We start from the raw sequence: 15,855 nt of genomic DNA on the forward strand, positions 1-15,855 counted from the left end.
ATATACTGTATACTGTAAAATCCACTGAATAGAGGCATCAGTATCAGTATTGGTAGCTGAGATACAGCATTCATTCATAGTGCACTAGTTTTTTGTATTTTTCTGTTTTAGATCCTCCAAAGAGCGTCTCAGTGTCCATCAGTCCATCTGGTGAAATAGTGTCAGGAGATTCAGTGACTCTGAACTGCAGCAGTGATTCAAACCCTCCTGCAGAAATCAGCTGGTTTAAAGGAGGAACGTTTGTAGGATCTGGAAGAATCTACAGCATCTCAAAGATCAGCTCTGATGACAGTGGAGAATACAAGTGCAAGTCCAGAAACAAACATGGAGAGAAATACTCTGATGCTGTGACTTTAAATGTCATGTGTGAGTTAATGATCATCTGCACATTGTTTAAAATTTTTAAATTAATATTTTTCTAATATTTATTGTGAATGTTCATTTTTGTCTTTTTTTAGATGGACCAAAGAGCGTCTCAGTGACCATCAGTCCATCTGGTGAAATAGTGTCAGGAGATTCAGTGACTCTGATTTGCAGCAGTGATTCAAACCCTCCTGCTCTGAACTTCAGCTGGTTTAAAGGAGGAACGTTTGTAGGATCTGGAAGAATCTACAACATCTCAAAGATCAGCTCTGATGACAGTGGAGAATACAAGTGCAAGTCCAGAAACAAACATGGAGAGAAATACTCTGATGCTGTGACTTTAAACGTCATGTGTGAGTTAATGATCATCTGCACATTGTTTAAAATTTTCAAATTAATATTTTTCTAATATTTATTGTGAATGTTCATTTTTGTCTTTTTTAGATGGACCAAAGAACGTCTCAGTGTCCATCAGTCCATCTGGTGAAATAGTGTCAGGAGATTCAGTGACTCTGATCTGCAGCAGTGATTCAAACCCTCCTGCTCTGAACTTCAGCTGGTTTAAAGGAGGAACGTTTGTAGGATCTGGAAGAATCTACAACATCTCAAAGATCAGCTCTGATGACAGTGGAGAATACAAGTGCAGATCCAGAAATAAACATGGAGAGAAATACTCTGATGCTGTGACTTTAAATGTCATGTGTGAGTTAATGATCATCTGCATATTGTTCATATATAAATTCATAATTTTCTATTATTTATTTATTTATTTATTATTTGTCCGTTTTAGACCCACCCAAGAACGTCTCAGTGTTGATAACTGGATCTGGTGAAGTAGTGTCAGGAGATTCAGTGACTCTGATCTGCAGCAGTGATTCAAACCCTCCTGCTCTGAACTTCAGATGGTTTAAGGAGAATGAAAGCTCAGCTGTTGGATCTGGACAGAGTTTCAGTGCACTACAGAGTGGACGCTTCTACTGTCAGGCTCACAATCAACATGGATCTCAGAGATCAGACGCTGTAACTGTCACAGGTGAAGCTTTTATTAACACACTCCTGTATCTTCACATCATTCATCAGTTTGGAGAGTTAATCATGATGATCTTCCTCTTTCAGTTCATCATGGTGCTGGTAGGAATGTGATTGTGATCGCAGCGACATCTGGAGGATTATTCATCATCATCATCAGCATCATCCTGTTTATAATGTGAGCTCAAAAAAAAAAAAAAAAAAAAAAAAAAAACCTGCAGTGATTTTATATTTACATTTTGTTCTCATGTAGAAGAAAATTTGTGTTTGATTATTAGTAATCTTTAAAAACAGCATTCATATTTTTCTTAAATTAATAGGCATTCATATGCTGTTAATGTCTGTCATTATAACAGAAAGAAACGAAGGAGTGATAAAACTGAAGATCTCACAGTGACACAGGTAAATCATCCAGACACACGACTTTACAGAAGAAGAAAATCAATCGATCAGCCGTTATCTCCGTTAACTCATTCTTGATGTTTGTGTGTCTAATTTTTTTTCTCTCACAATGTATTTAAAAATCAAAATTCAGGCTGTTTGATCTCAGGCAAGAAAGCATATTGTTGGTGAGCTTCTATTAATAACAAATAACCACTTTAAGTCAGTGATGACATTAATCAATCAGTTTTCTTTTTGATGATGAGACATATATCACCTTAACATCTTTGTTTACGGCTTATTTTGCAACAACAGTATGAAAAATGTTACAAAGACCACACACTGACATAAAAAGCAAAGAGTCAAACTGGCCAACTAAATAATGGTGACCATTCGTTTTCAATAAAACTTTGACACCTAAACCTCTGTTAATTCTCAAAAAGAACTGTAGACAAATGACAGAAATAAAGTCAAACTGGTTTGTAATAAGAGAGATTTAAAAGGATAGTTCACCCAAAAATGAAAATTTGATGTTTATCTGCTTACCCCCAGGACATCCAAGATGTAGGTGACTTTGTTTCTTCAGTAGAACACAAATGATGATTTTTAACTCCAACCGTTGCGGTCTGTCAGTCGTATAATGGATGTTAATGGGAACTCAATCTATAATAGTCAAAAAAACAAGCACAGACAAATCCAAATTAAACCCTGCGGCTCGTGACGACACATTGATGTCCTAAGACACGAAACGATTGGTTTGTGCGAGAAACCGAACAGTATTTATATCATTTTTCACATCTAATACACCACTATGTCCAACTGTCTTGCGCATCCGGTTGGTGAGGTCTGAACGCGCTCTGACAACAGAAGCGATGTCTCGCACTCATTGAAGTATACGCGCGAGAGATCACTTCCGTCATCAGAACACGTTTTCAGACCTCACCAACCGGATGCGCAAGGCAGTTGGACATAGTGGTGTTTTGCACAGACTGACGGGACACTAGCCTTATCAATGTCTTTTCAAAATCTGAACAATTTAACTGAGAATCTACACCTTGAGATTTGTCTTAATGACTTCTTTTCTTGTATTTCAGAATGATCTCTATTCTGATGCATCACAGAGAGTTTCAGTCCATGACAAGCCTCTTTCTAAACCGGATTCAGCCAATGATGCTCTGTATGCCAGTGTGAAACCAAAGAGATTCAGAGGAAAAACTCCTGAATCCAGAGATACTGAGGAGATCCAGTACGCAACTGTCCAATATCACAGAAAGAAAGAGACGGAGAGAGAAGAGGAGTCTGAATGTCAGTATGACGATATAAGAGTTCATCAGCCTGATGTTGCAGTGAGGTGAAAAGACTTAACCAGCACCAGTTTAACCAGCACAGATCATATAATTTGAGCTGTAACATTGTTGTTCTCCTGTTTGTTTTGTGTTTTAGGCGATCAGCTGTTCAAACTGTGGAAGATGCATCAGTGATCTATAGCAGCGTCAAATGAGTGACCAGCGAACACAAACCTGTGTTCAACCGTTAAATGAAAGATTGTTTGATATTGTATATTTGTAAAATAATTTACCCATCTTTTCAGACTACAACCAACATGTTCAACATCCACATTAAGACTAATTTGTTATCTTTGACCATTTGTGAGAGAATGACAGTCATTGTGTGATGGGTTTTTGGTTTGTTTGTTTTTTTTGCCTCTTTTTAAGTTTGTCTGAGTTTAATCTGTTAGTAGCATATAATTTGTTGTTTTTCAGGATTTTGGTCTTCAGTTTTTGGCTTAGAAATCAAAAATATACTTCAGAGAGAGAAATAAAATCATAATCTGATTCTGAACAATGTTGTTCACATCTTATACATCACACTCTCATCTAAAGTTAAGTCAGTTATACAAACTGTAACTTTTAAAAAAATATTGCATTTATTAATAATTAAATAAAGTATGTTTTGAAATAAGTTAACAACAACAGTGATATCTGTACTGCTTATCAACATTCAAATGCATTAAGTATTTTATTATTTAATATATTTTATAAAGAGATTGCTCTGCATGTTTTACTTTGTATGTTTTTACAACTATGGCCAATGCTTTAATAAATTGCTGATTAACCTTCAAGCTATTTAAGTCTGTGGTGTCTCTGATCTGCTGGTTACACAGCACTGTTAGGACCTCTAGTGGTTGATTCGTGAATTATTATCCATGGACAGACATAAACAGATTATGGGATTAGATTTCTGTCAAAAGTATTGCAGTCACAGATTAAAAAATAATAAGTGTGAATCAAAACTTTAAAAACATTAAAACTTATATTGCACAAAACTTAAACGTATGCCTGGCTTGCCTATATGGCTTTAACTGTTAGATTTTTTAGTATTCATACAATAATAATAATATATGCTTGCTTGTTGCCTCTTCAGTTCCTGTCTTTTGCACAAGAGAATATAACACATGAAGCCTCCCTCATTAATATATTTGTTCATGAATTACAGTTTAAATAAGATTTGCCATCACAATTGTTTAGATCAGTGGTTTTCAAACCTGTCCTGGAATACCACCAGCCCTGCACATTTCTCCCTCATCTATCACACCTGATTCAACTCATCAGCTCATTAGTAGAGACTGTAAGACCTGACATGAGTGCGTCAGATATAGAGAGACATACAAAATGTGCAGAGCTGGTTTAGATTATTGTATTGCTCATAATCAGGGCTGGATTGGCAATCGGGCATACCGGGCACTTTCCCTGTGGGCCGATGCACTTCGGTGCCAATACAAGGTTATTTACCCAGCTAACAGAATTTTGTTATAAGAACATTCTCTAAATGTTCAGTGTTGGTTCTGGTAATGTAAAAAACGTCCAGTTTTCTTGACATTAGAAGAAACGTTTTTATAACGTATAATGTTCCTCAAACTTAAATTTGATTTAAAATTCAACATTTTAGGAACGTTGATTTGTAACATTCCAAGAACATGAAAATGTTCAGTTTCCTTAATGTTAGTAGAATGTTATTTAAAGGTTAGTATGATGTTCCTGAAACATTCTTTCAATCATGAACTGAAGATAAAAGACATTAAATCTCTTAAGATCTGATTAAACAACTCCACAAACAGCATTACCAGCTTCACTTATTACTAACCAGACTGACTTTATTTCTGTCACACATCTACAGAAGTTCTTATTGAGAATTAACAGAGGTTTAGATGTTGATGTCTTATTGAAAATGTTTAGTTTAAGGTCACCATCATGGAGATCAGCGTTTGCTTTAGTTGAGCTCTTGACCCTTGACATTTGTTGCGTTGCTTTTTTATCAGCAGTTGCAGGTGTTTTCAGAAAACATTTCTGCATTGATAAAGCTGATAAACATGCCTGTTTTAATAAGAGACAAATGACTTCATTAAAGTGGTTTAAATAACTGCTTTTTTCTGTAATTGTTGACTTAAGGAATTGAAATGCGACTGAGAAGTATTAAACTGTGAAAAATAATTAATTTGTTTACCTTTCTGGACCTTGAAAGTGTTTATTATATTGCTGTCTATGGACAAGCCATATACCGCTCGAATTTCATCAAAAATATCTTAATTTGTGTTCCGAAGATGAACGAAGGTCTTACGTGTGTGGAACGACATGAGAGTGAGTAATTAATGACAGAATTTTCATTTTTAGATGAACTAACCCTTTAAATAATTCTGGGATGTTTGCTAAAATTGCAGCCCTAGCTAGAACATTTTTCACCAGCCGCCACTGATAAATACTTTTACCTTGGATCTGTAGATCCTCCAGTGAATCCTGTGATCTCCATCAGTCCATCTGGTGAAATAATGGAGGGAGATTCAGTGACTCTGATCTGCAGCAGTGATTCAAACCCTCCTGCTCTGAACTTCAGCTGGTTTAAGGGTGGGGATGTGCAGAGAGTTCCTCAGGGGCAGGGGTTCAAATGTAAAAAAGGGCAATGAAAAAAATAAAATAAAATAAATTGGATGGATGGATGGATGGATGGATGGATGGATCGATGGATGGATCGATCGATCGATCTTTATTGCCAGGTATGTTGTTTACACATACTAGGAATTTGTTGTAGTGACAGAAGCTCCACAGTGCAACAGAGTGACAGTGACACAAATATACAGACAATGTGCAAAATAGCAAAGACACAATATACAAATTAAAATAAATTAAAATAAGCAATATGTAATAATAATATGTACGTGTGTCAAAAATTTGGATTCAAGCCTGCATTAATCTGATCATAAATACAGAAAAAAACAGTAATATTGTGAAATATTCTTACAGTTAAAATAATGGTTTTCTATTTTAATATACTTCAAAATATAATTTATTTCTGTGAAGCAAAACTGATTTTTTTAGCATCATTACTCTAGTCTTCAGTGTCACATGATCCTTCAGAAATCATTCTAATATGCTGCTTAATATTTTTTATAACCTGTGATAAATTATAGGAATACATTATATTTTAAAGTATATTAAAATAGAAAACCATTATTTTAAATTGTAATAATGTTTCACACTATTGCTGTTTTTGATCAAATAAATGCAGGATGAGCTTAAGAGACATTTTTCATAATGCTGCATAATTATCAAAAATGGTAATATAATAAAGTCCTTATCGTCACCATTTCGCCAGCCTACACTTCACATAATAGGCCTGTAGGTGGCACTTGGGCTTGATAGTTTCATCAAATTGTAAGCGGTATATCAATATACGTAAATACACCAAATGAATAGAACACTACACTTACCTACCATTAATGCGACCTTTGGTGCTGCATGTTTTTGTGCAGTGCGTTGTAGTCAGTTAACATCCATTTTGTCATGGATGCAATTTGATTTATAAAATGAGACAAACTGCAGAAATCGCTCCACAAATGCAAGCTCGTCTGTCCATGTCTTTTTGAACCAATTAATGAATTAGAACAGAAAATTAACGCTCTACTTCAACTTCTTGTGCAATATCACGATTGGTTTGTGTGTTATACATGACAAATGGGCATTGATGAATTATGTAATATTTTAAAATATGTAAAATATAGATTTTTCATTAAATCAACACACTAGCTTTGATTATTGATGGGGGAAAAAAGTTTTTAAAAAATTGGTTGGTATATATTTTTTTTCTCCCATCGGGCCATATAGGCACTCACCATATATGGCTCGAAAGCCTGAACAGACAGTGGAAAATCAGTCAGCTAATCAAAATGCACGCAACCCATAGCGTTATGCCATGCCTCAGACTGAAGAATATGGCTGTGTCTGAAATCGCCCCCTATACCCTTAAATAGGGCACTATTTGAGGGGACAGCCATTTGTAGTGGTGTCCGAAACCATAGTGGACGATGTTGAGTGCACTCATTCAATCCCACAATGCACCGCAATAACGAGTGTACAACCGATGCACGCTCAACAGCTAGAGAATACCCATAATGCACTGTGAGAGTCACGCACTGAATGAATTCCCGCGTCTCGCCAGGAGATGGCGCCCGCAGCTGAATCAGTCAGTTGTATTTTCTTGTTCTTGTTGTTTCTCTTTCCTTCAGTGATTCTGCTTATTAAAAGCAGGTGTTTCAGGAACGTCATACTAACCTTTAAATGATGTTCTATTAACATTAAGGAAACTGGACATTTTTTTGTTCTTGGAATGTTACAAGTCAACCTTCCTATTAAGTAAAAAAATAAGTTGAAAGAATGTTTCAGGAGCATTATACTGACCTTAAAAAAATAACATTCCAGTAACATCAAGAAAACATTTTAATGTTTCCATAACAAAAACTGAACGTTTGGAAAATGTTCTTAGAACAAAAATGTGTTAGCTGGGAGGCAGGATTCAGTTCACGGCACTTCTCATTCATTTCTATGGTATCCACGAACAGTGATTGACTGTCGCACAACTCTGAATGAAATTCAGACTGTGTTTGAAATCACCAGTGTAGTGGAATTTTTATTGTTTATCATTTATTCTCTTGATTTATAAAATGATTCTCAGTTTGCTCAGTGGAAAATTACTGCTTATGCTGTTGTTTTTCAAGAAGCACTTCTGAAACTAACAAAGGAAGTGAGGCTAATGTGTAAATGTGTTTGTCTGACAGCTTGAAGTTCAGTAGGGCATCTGCTAAGTTTTAGACCCCTCTCTCTTTTCTTTCTTCTGATCCGTATATGGTAACGTGTTATGATTGGTTTGGGGTAACAAGGAACATTAAGAGGGGTATATAAGGAAAGAATAAAATCAACAAAGACATTTCCTGAGTGTTTGTTTCATTACATTCTCACCACTAAAGGAATAATGAATTTGTCCACAACAACCCCTATACCCTCATTCACTATTCCCTACATTACTCCACTAATATAGTTGAGGGAGTGAATGAAAACAAGGGAGTGAATTTGGATAGAGTGCACCAGAAGGGCTGCTGCTTTTACATAGTTTGTGCTTCTGTTTAATAATCATTTGAATATTAACAAACTGGCAGCTCCAGTAGTAAGATGAAAATATTTATCTTGAACTCTGCCATATAAACTAGCATGTATAAACCTTAATTAAACAATTTAATAGTGCCCAATTTAAGGGTATAGGGGGCGATTTTGGACGCAGCCTCAATGATGTCAAAGATGTAATGTGATTGGTTATCAAAGCACACATGATTCAAGTTAGCTGTTACACTTTTTCCAATGGTAGAGCCACTGATCTTCATATCTCCCAATAATAAGACCATCTCTGGTATAAACCAGGCTTTAGACATTTGTCAGCTCCACCCTAACTTCTGCTGCTGGCCTGAAACTGCTGTCACATATAACACTGTGGTTCTGCAGTTAGACATATCTCATCTCATATGTGCTTGTTCACACTCTCAAACTACCACCAGAGGTCACCATCTCCTGCTACTGACATCAACCTTGATGAGAGTCACCTGAAAATCACAATCATTCATCTTCACAATTATTCATCTTCAACTTAAAGAAACATATCATAATTTTTCTTTAAGTAGGTTTAGTCCAGTGATGTTCTCTTGTTGAAGGAGGAAAACAGACATTTCTGCTGCTGGTCATTATTTAAACAGTGTTAACCACAGAAAGTCCTTCACTGTGAAGCTAAAGTGCAAGTGTTAAAACAGTCAGTCATTTGTTTGCTGTTGATCTGATGAGCTTCAACACGGTAAGACAATAAATAAAAACTGATAATTATTACTCATATAACATACGTGTCAACATGAGAAATGTTAAGAATAGGGTGATATACATATACTTGTTTTTGTACAAGTTATGATTATGAGTGATGATTTATGATGTATTATAGATATATTTTATGCTGATGTTGGTCAGAATGGCTCCTCGTCTTCCTCTGATCTTTCTGCTCATGATTCACGGTGAGTCTCTGTTACATTCACATTAGAAACAATCTGATGTTTTATTTAAGGCCTCACAATGAGCATTCTGTGTTGTACTCACATATTTCAAGAACAGGAAGTTTGGGTGGGACATGTCAATCTCTTGTCCTTTTTTGGAAATGTCCAATAGTCTTTTGCTACTTGCTCGTCAGTGTCAGGTGATTTAGGGGAGGGACTTTCAAAACATTTGATTGGACAAAAATCACTGTAGCACCAGATGTAATATTTTTGGCTCATGTTCTCGGAAGTGAGTGTGTATATGTTAAATATTTATCACGTCATATCCCATGATTTTGAATTTTGCAGCTTGTTGTTCTTGGCTGATTTCTTGATTTTCTCTTCACTCCTCTGCCTCTGTACATTTATTTCTGCTTTTCTGAAACACCCTCCATAAAAGATGATGAAGTAATTCACACTGAGATCATTTATCACTCAATAGATTGTGAGAAGATGAGCTTATATTTCCTATAATGAATCGCTAATTTCAAATAATAATAAAGTATTGTCATGTTTTCATGGTCCAACTGATAAAACAACATTTTCATCTTGATGAATTCTGTGTTTCAGGGGTTTCTAGTGCTGGTTGGGGTGTGAGTTACAGTCCTTCACACATCTGTGCACTAAAGGACTCATCAGTGATAATGAGCTGCACTTATACATACCCTACTGGATATAAGATCAAGAGAGTGTTCTGGACCAAAGGCCCATTACAAAAGGGTGTAGAGCCTCCAGATCTGTCTGAGGACCCTGAATACAGACAGAGGCTTCAGTATCTGGAAGATAAACAGCAGAACTGCACCATCAGACTGAGTCATGTGACACTGAAGGATTCACACAAGTACTATTTCAGATTCACCATTGATAAACCTGATGGTAAATGGATTGGTGATCCAGGAGTGACTCTTACTGTCACAGGTGACTTTCATGAGGTTTCTCTCTTCTTCCGTACATTATGTTGAATAATAATCAGTGTATGACAGCAGCACTAGATATAATGTGTGTGTTGTGTTCAGATCTTCAGGTGGAGTCTCCTGAGAGAGTGACAGAGGGACATTCAGTCCGTCTGACATGTAAAAGCAGCTGTAATCTGACTGACAGAGCAACATTCATCTGGTACAGAAACTCACAGCCATTAACTGAGAGAAGAGACAGAAACAATGAACTCCTGCTGCAGTCAGTCAGAAGAGAGGATGCAGGCAGATATAGCTGTGCTGTACACGGACACAATCACACCTCTCCTGCTGTTGAGCTCAATGTCATGTGTGAGTACAGATTGAGCTTTTCTCTTTAAAGTTGTCTTTGAAAAGCTAGCAGAGTAGGATTACATATCTCTGATAAATGATCAGTAGGTTTTGTGGGTCTGAAAAAAAAAAAAAAAACAGATTCAGATCACGTCTCTGCTGAGAAGGATATTCTTTACAAATGCAGCCCAGATAGCAAGCAATCATTGAAATAATGTTCAATCAATATTCAAATCAATGTTAATGTGTCAACGTTAACTGCATTGAATCAGTTTGTCACTACATAATGCTAATAAATGATCATTAAGTTTTGTGGGTGCTCTTGTGTTATCACTAAAATCTGGAAGAAGAAAAACAATATGTCTCAAAACAACAGATTTCTTTTCTTCTAAAAGATCGCTTTTACAAATGCAGTGCTTTGTCAATGAATAAAAATGCATATATAAAAATGCATATATATATATATATATATATATATATAGTTTATATAGTATATAATTAACAAATTTACCATTTATTTAATTTACCTCTATTAGCTACCTAATCTTCTGTTCTTCTGTCAGACTGAAGCACAGGCTCTGCTTTTCAGCACAATGGTGACCCACAAAACAACAGACTTCAGCCACAGGCTTAGATTAAATCAACTGAATATAAAAGACATTAAATCTCTCAAGATCTCAGCAGAGGAGTATTAAACAACTCCACAAACAGCATTACCAGCTTCACTTATTACTAACCAGGGGCGTGTTTCCCAAAAGCATTGTTAGCAAACTATGGTTGCAAGTTCTATTGAACTCCATTGGTAACAACAGAACTTGCGACCATAGTTGGTTCTGGGGAAACACACCCCCAGTTTGACTTTATTTTTGTCATACGTCTAAAGAAACTCTTGTGAGAATTAATAAAAATGTTTAGATGCTGATGTTTTATAGAAAATGTTTGGTTACCATTATGGTGATTAGTGTTTTGTTGGGCTCTTGACCCTTTACTTTATAGTATTACTCTTTTTTGCTGCAGTAACATGTTTATAATATATGCTCTTTCTATTTCTTTAATCTGATTAGCTGAGAGGTCTTTCCAGTCGTGCAATATTTTTCCAGTATCGCACAGTAACCGTTTCACCGTTTGAATCAATCCATTGTCAGCATTCTCACAGCAAGTGTCATGGCGGACGAGCAAACCCACCATATTTTTATTGATACTACTGTTATTTTGTAACGGAATGTTGTTTTGATAGGTTTTTTAGGTGAGAATATAGTTGTTTAGGCCTCAGATATGTAAACATATCGTCTATTTGAGAATTTGTTTAGATGCTTTTGGAGGTACGAGCTCCAGGCCGTCAGCAACTGTTCAGTGCTCATGTACCCACAGAGAACAGCTTCATCTCAGCCAGTGCTTCGGGAATTTGCCACTAGCTATTATGTAGATAGAGTTTAAACATGAGGTATTTGAGTGATTTCGACTTCAGTGAAAGTTACATTAATACGCCATTAATGGCGGCAAAGACTGTCTTTATGAGTGAGTGAGTCAGTCGCAAAGACTTTTAAATTGAAAAAGACTGAAACAAGGAACATTACTTTAAACAACATCTTACGAGACTTACGAGACTACACTGGCTCAGGCGATCTCTCTCTCTCATAATACTCCACATATAACAATGAGTTTCAATGAAGCAAATCAACGTTCCTTCGTTACTAGTTCTAAAGTAACGTTTTAGAATTAGTAACAGGCTTTGGCTCAACTGTTAAACTGTCGACTTTGAATCCGTGGCGGAAGGAAGTAATTCCTCACAAAAAAAAAAAACAGTCCGTTGTTGTTTCTTATTTATTTACACACTCGTGCCGTCAAACTGTTATATAAACGCAATATCACACTAGTAGCCATGTGATATAGCTGTATATCAGCACGCTGTGATTACCTACGGCCGAATCACAGCCATGCTGATATACAGCTATTGTGTGATATTGCTCATATATATATATATATATATATTTATATGAGCACAGCCGAATCACTACCAGTAAAATTGATAAAAATTTGGAACCAAAAATTATTCAGACACTTTGATCTGACCATGTTTTGCTTAAGTGTTATCTGGCATAATTAAGATAATTTTTTTCTGACACAGTTTAACTCTGAGATCTTGTCATATTTTATTACCATTTTTTTTTAAACTATAGTATTATATTATAGTATTATATACTCAAAGATCTGACAGTGGAGAATAAAGTGCAGATCCAGAAATAAACATGGAGAGAAATACTCTGATGCTGTGACTTTAAATGTCATGTGTGAGTTAATGATCATCTGCACATTGTCCAAAAACTTCATATTCATAATTTTCTAATATTTATTGTGATATTTAATTTTTGTGCTTTTTAGACCCACCCAGGAACGTCTCAGTGTTGATAACTGGATCTGGTGAAACAGTGTCAGGAGATTCAGTGACTCTGATCTGCAGCAGTGATTCAAACCCTCCTGCTCTGAACTTCAGCTGGTTTAAGGAGAATGAAAGCTCAGCTGTTGGATCTGGACAGAGTTTCAGTGCACTACAGAGTGGACGCTTCTACTGTCAGGCTCACAATCAACATGGATCTCAGAGATCAGACGCTGTAACTGTCACAGGTGAAGCTTTTATTAACACACTCCTGTATCTTCACATCATTCATCAGTTTGGAGAGTTAATCATGATGATCTTCCTCTTTCAGTTCATCATGGTGCTGGTAGGAATGTGATTGTGATCGCAGCGACATCTGGAGGATTATTCATCATCATCATCATCATCATCCTCTTAATAATGTGAGCACAATAACAAAAAACCCTGCAGTGATTGTATAAGTTCAATTTTGGTCTAATGTGGAAGAAAATGGCTCATTTATGTTGATTTATTAGTAATCTTTAAAAACAGCATTCATATTTTCTCTTAAATTTAATACATTTGTCCATTCTGTTAATGTCTGTCTTTATAACAGAAAGAAACGAAGGAGTGATAAAACTGAAGATCTCACAGTGAAACAGGTAAATCATCCAGACACACGACTTTACAGACTTTACTGTTTTAATAGATTTGTTGGACTAATTGCATAATCATTAATATATAGTGTGATGAATGAACATGTCACTTCATTTACTCATTCCGTCCTATTCTTCTCCACTCCGTGTGTGAATCAGTGAAATATACCTGTATTTTACATCATTACATTGCTGTGATTTAATATGATGTGGTACTTGGTCTGAAAAGTTTGAGACCTGTCGCTGTAGAAAAGCCGCACCTAATTTGTCTTAATTACTTATTTTCTTGTATTTCAGAATGATCTCTATTCTGACGCGTCACAGAGAGTTTCAGTCCATGATGAGCCTCTTTCTGAACCGGATTCAGCCAATGACGCTCCGTATTCCAGTGTGAATCCAAAGAGATTCAGAGGAAAAACTGAATCCAGAGATACTGAGGAGATCCAGTACGCAACTGTCCAATATCACAGAAAGAAAGAGACGGAGAGAGCAGAGGAGTCTGAATGTCAGTATGACGATATAAGAGTTCATCAGCCTGATGTTGCAGTGAGGTGAAAAGACTTAACCAGCACCAGTTTAACCAGCACAGATCATATAATTTGAGCTGTAACATTGTTGTTCTCCTGTTTGTTTTGTGTTTTAGGCGATCAGCTGTTCAAACTGTGGAAGATGCATCAGTGATCTATAGCAGCGTCAAATGAGTGACCAGCGAACACAAACCTGTGTTCAACCGTTAAATGAAAGATTGTTGTATAATTGTATATTTGTGAAATAATTTACCCATCTTTCAGACCACAACCAACATGTTCAACATCCAAATTAAGACACATTTGTTCAGTCAGTCATTGACAGTCATTGACATGACAGTCATTGTGTGCTGGATTGGTGTAAAGTCTGTTTCTTATTTGTTTTTGTTTTTTTGTATTTTGTGTGTGTGTGTGTGTGTGTGTGTGTGTGTGTGTGTGTGTGTGTGTGTAATCGTCATTGTTTTTTGTTTTTTTTTAACTCTTTTTAATTTTGTTTGAATTTAATCTGTTAGTACAGAGTTTATTGTTATTCAGTATTTTTGGTCCAGTTTGGGGTGAAATCAGAAAAGTGATATCTCCACAACTTATCAATATTCAAATGCATTAAGCATGTTTTACTATATGTATGTTTTTACAACTATGGCCAATGCTTTAATAAATTGCTGATTATCCTTCAGGCCATTTAAGTCTGTGGTGTCTCTGATCTGCTGGTTACACAGCACTGTTAGGACCTCTAGTGGTTGATTTGTGAATTATTGTTCAGTGATGCATTATTTAGTTACCAGAAGGGTTGAACCCTACGAGAAACATGAGAGGCCTGAGAGGCCTGTCTTGAAAGGTTAGTCAAACAACAACAATAAAAAAGAGCTTGTAAGTTTATAATGAGGAAATAAATCAATTAAATACAGTAAAGCTGTTTTATTGCGTGAAGAGACCGGGTAAGTTGCACTTCACTTTATTTACACTGTAAAACTGTGATGTAAAAAAACTGCCAAATTCTAACAGTAATATACCGTTTTCCACTAAAACAGTAATATACCATAGAAAACAATGCATTCTGAGTAACATTTGTTATTTTAATAAAGTAGCCTACTGCAACAAATCTCTGAATTATCAGTCTTCAGAATCGACATTCACACCTTGTACCCTCATTCACTATTCCATACATTACCAATATAGTCCACTTAACAGCGTGAATTCAGACACTGATGAACACCTGCTGTTAACAAGCAGAATCACTGAAGGAAAGAGAAACAACAAGAACAGAAAAAAAGAGAAACACAAGAACTACAACAGACTGGAGATAAAAGACATTAAATCTCTCAAGATCTCAGCAGAGGATGATTAAACAACTCCACAAACAGCATTACCAGCTTCACTTATTACTAACCAGATTGACTTTATTTCTGTCACACGTCTAAAGAAGTTCTCATTGAGAATTAACAGAGGTTTAGATGTTGATGTTTTATTAAAGACAATGGTTTTGTTTGAAGTCACCATTTTGGTGTTATTAATATAATTAAAAACCTGATTCATTTAGAAGACATAGACCCAGGTCTTCACGCATGTGTGCGATATTGGTCTCTGTGCATGAGAAGGTCAAATCTCCCCCTAGTAGATGTGCTTCTGCAAAGTAGGAAAAAGGTGAACAAGTATAATTCAAGTATACAACAGCTACATACCTTGCAAAAATATACCCCACATGAACTGCCACCTGTGTGCCTATGTGTGGTAATGTCACCCTGGAAATCCTTTCTGTGCATGAAACTCCTTTTATTGAAGGAAGAAAAATGGTTATAAATCTTATTAATATCTGGTGAGGGTTTTTATATTAATTTCTCAACTTACAGCTTTAATGCAGTGCCATCTCTCTTTTATTTGTTGTCACGTGATTCCTGCA

The 15,855-nt window shown here is 36.0% G+C and overlaps 2 protein-coding genes across 2 annotated transcripts in view; both read left to right on the forward strand.

Annotated features, from left to right (window-relative positions):
* The window catches only part of LOC127503399 (sialoadhesin-like), a 200,278-nt gene extending 196,383 nt beyond the window's left edge, over positions 1 to 3,895 (forward strand). The window contains exons 16-23 of the mRNA XM_051877118.1: positions 112 to 366; positions 459 to 716; positions 808 to 1,065; positions 1,154 to 1,396; positions 1,480 to 1,570; positions 1,749 to 1,794; positions 2,868 to 3,124; positions 3,217 to 3,895. Of these exons, the coding sequence (XP_051733078.1) occupies positions 112 to 366; positions 459 to 716; positions 808 to 1,065; positions 1,154 to 1,396; positions 1,480 to 1,570; positions 1,749 to 1,794; positions 2,868 to 3,124; positions 3,217 to 3,274 (1,466 nt within the window). The 3' untranslated portion in view covers positions 3,275 to 3,895. The remainder of the gene's footprint in view (positions 1 to 111; positions 367 to 458; positions 717 to 807; positions 1,066 to 1,153; positions 1,397 to 1,479; positions 1,571 to 1,748; positions 1,795 to 2,867; positions 3,125 to 3,216) is intronic.
* A 5,906-nt stretch (positions 3,896 to 9,801) lies between these two features.
* LOC127501048 (B-cell receptor CD22-like) lies at positions 9,802 to 13,219 on the forward strand. The gene is made up of 4 exons (XM_051872792.1): positions 9,802 to 10,090; positions 10,189 to 10,437; positions 12,799 to 13,041; positions 13,125 to 13,219. The coding sequence occupies exons 1-4, from the start codon at positions 9,817 to 9,819 to the stop codon at positions 13,217 to 13,219; spliced, it is 861 nt and encodes a 286-aa protein (XP_051728752.1). The 5' UTR covers positions 9,802 to 9,816.
* The last annotated feature ends 2,636 nt before the right edge of the window (positions 13,220 to 15,855 follow it).

This window comes from Ctenopharyngodon idella, chromosome 2 (assembly GCF_019924925.1).
Source record: "Ctenopharyngodon idella isolate HZGC_01 chromosome 2, HZGC01, whole genome shotgun sequence".
Taxonomy (NCBI): Eukaryota; Metazoa; Chordata; class Actinopteri; order Cypriniformes; family Xenocyprididae; genus Ctenopharyngodon; species Ctenopharyngodon idella.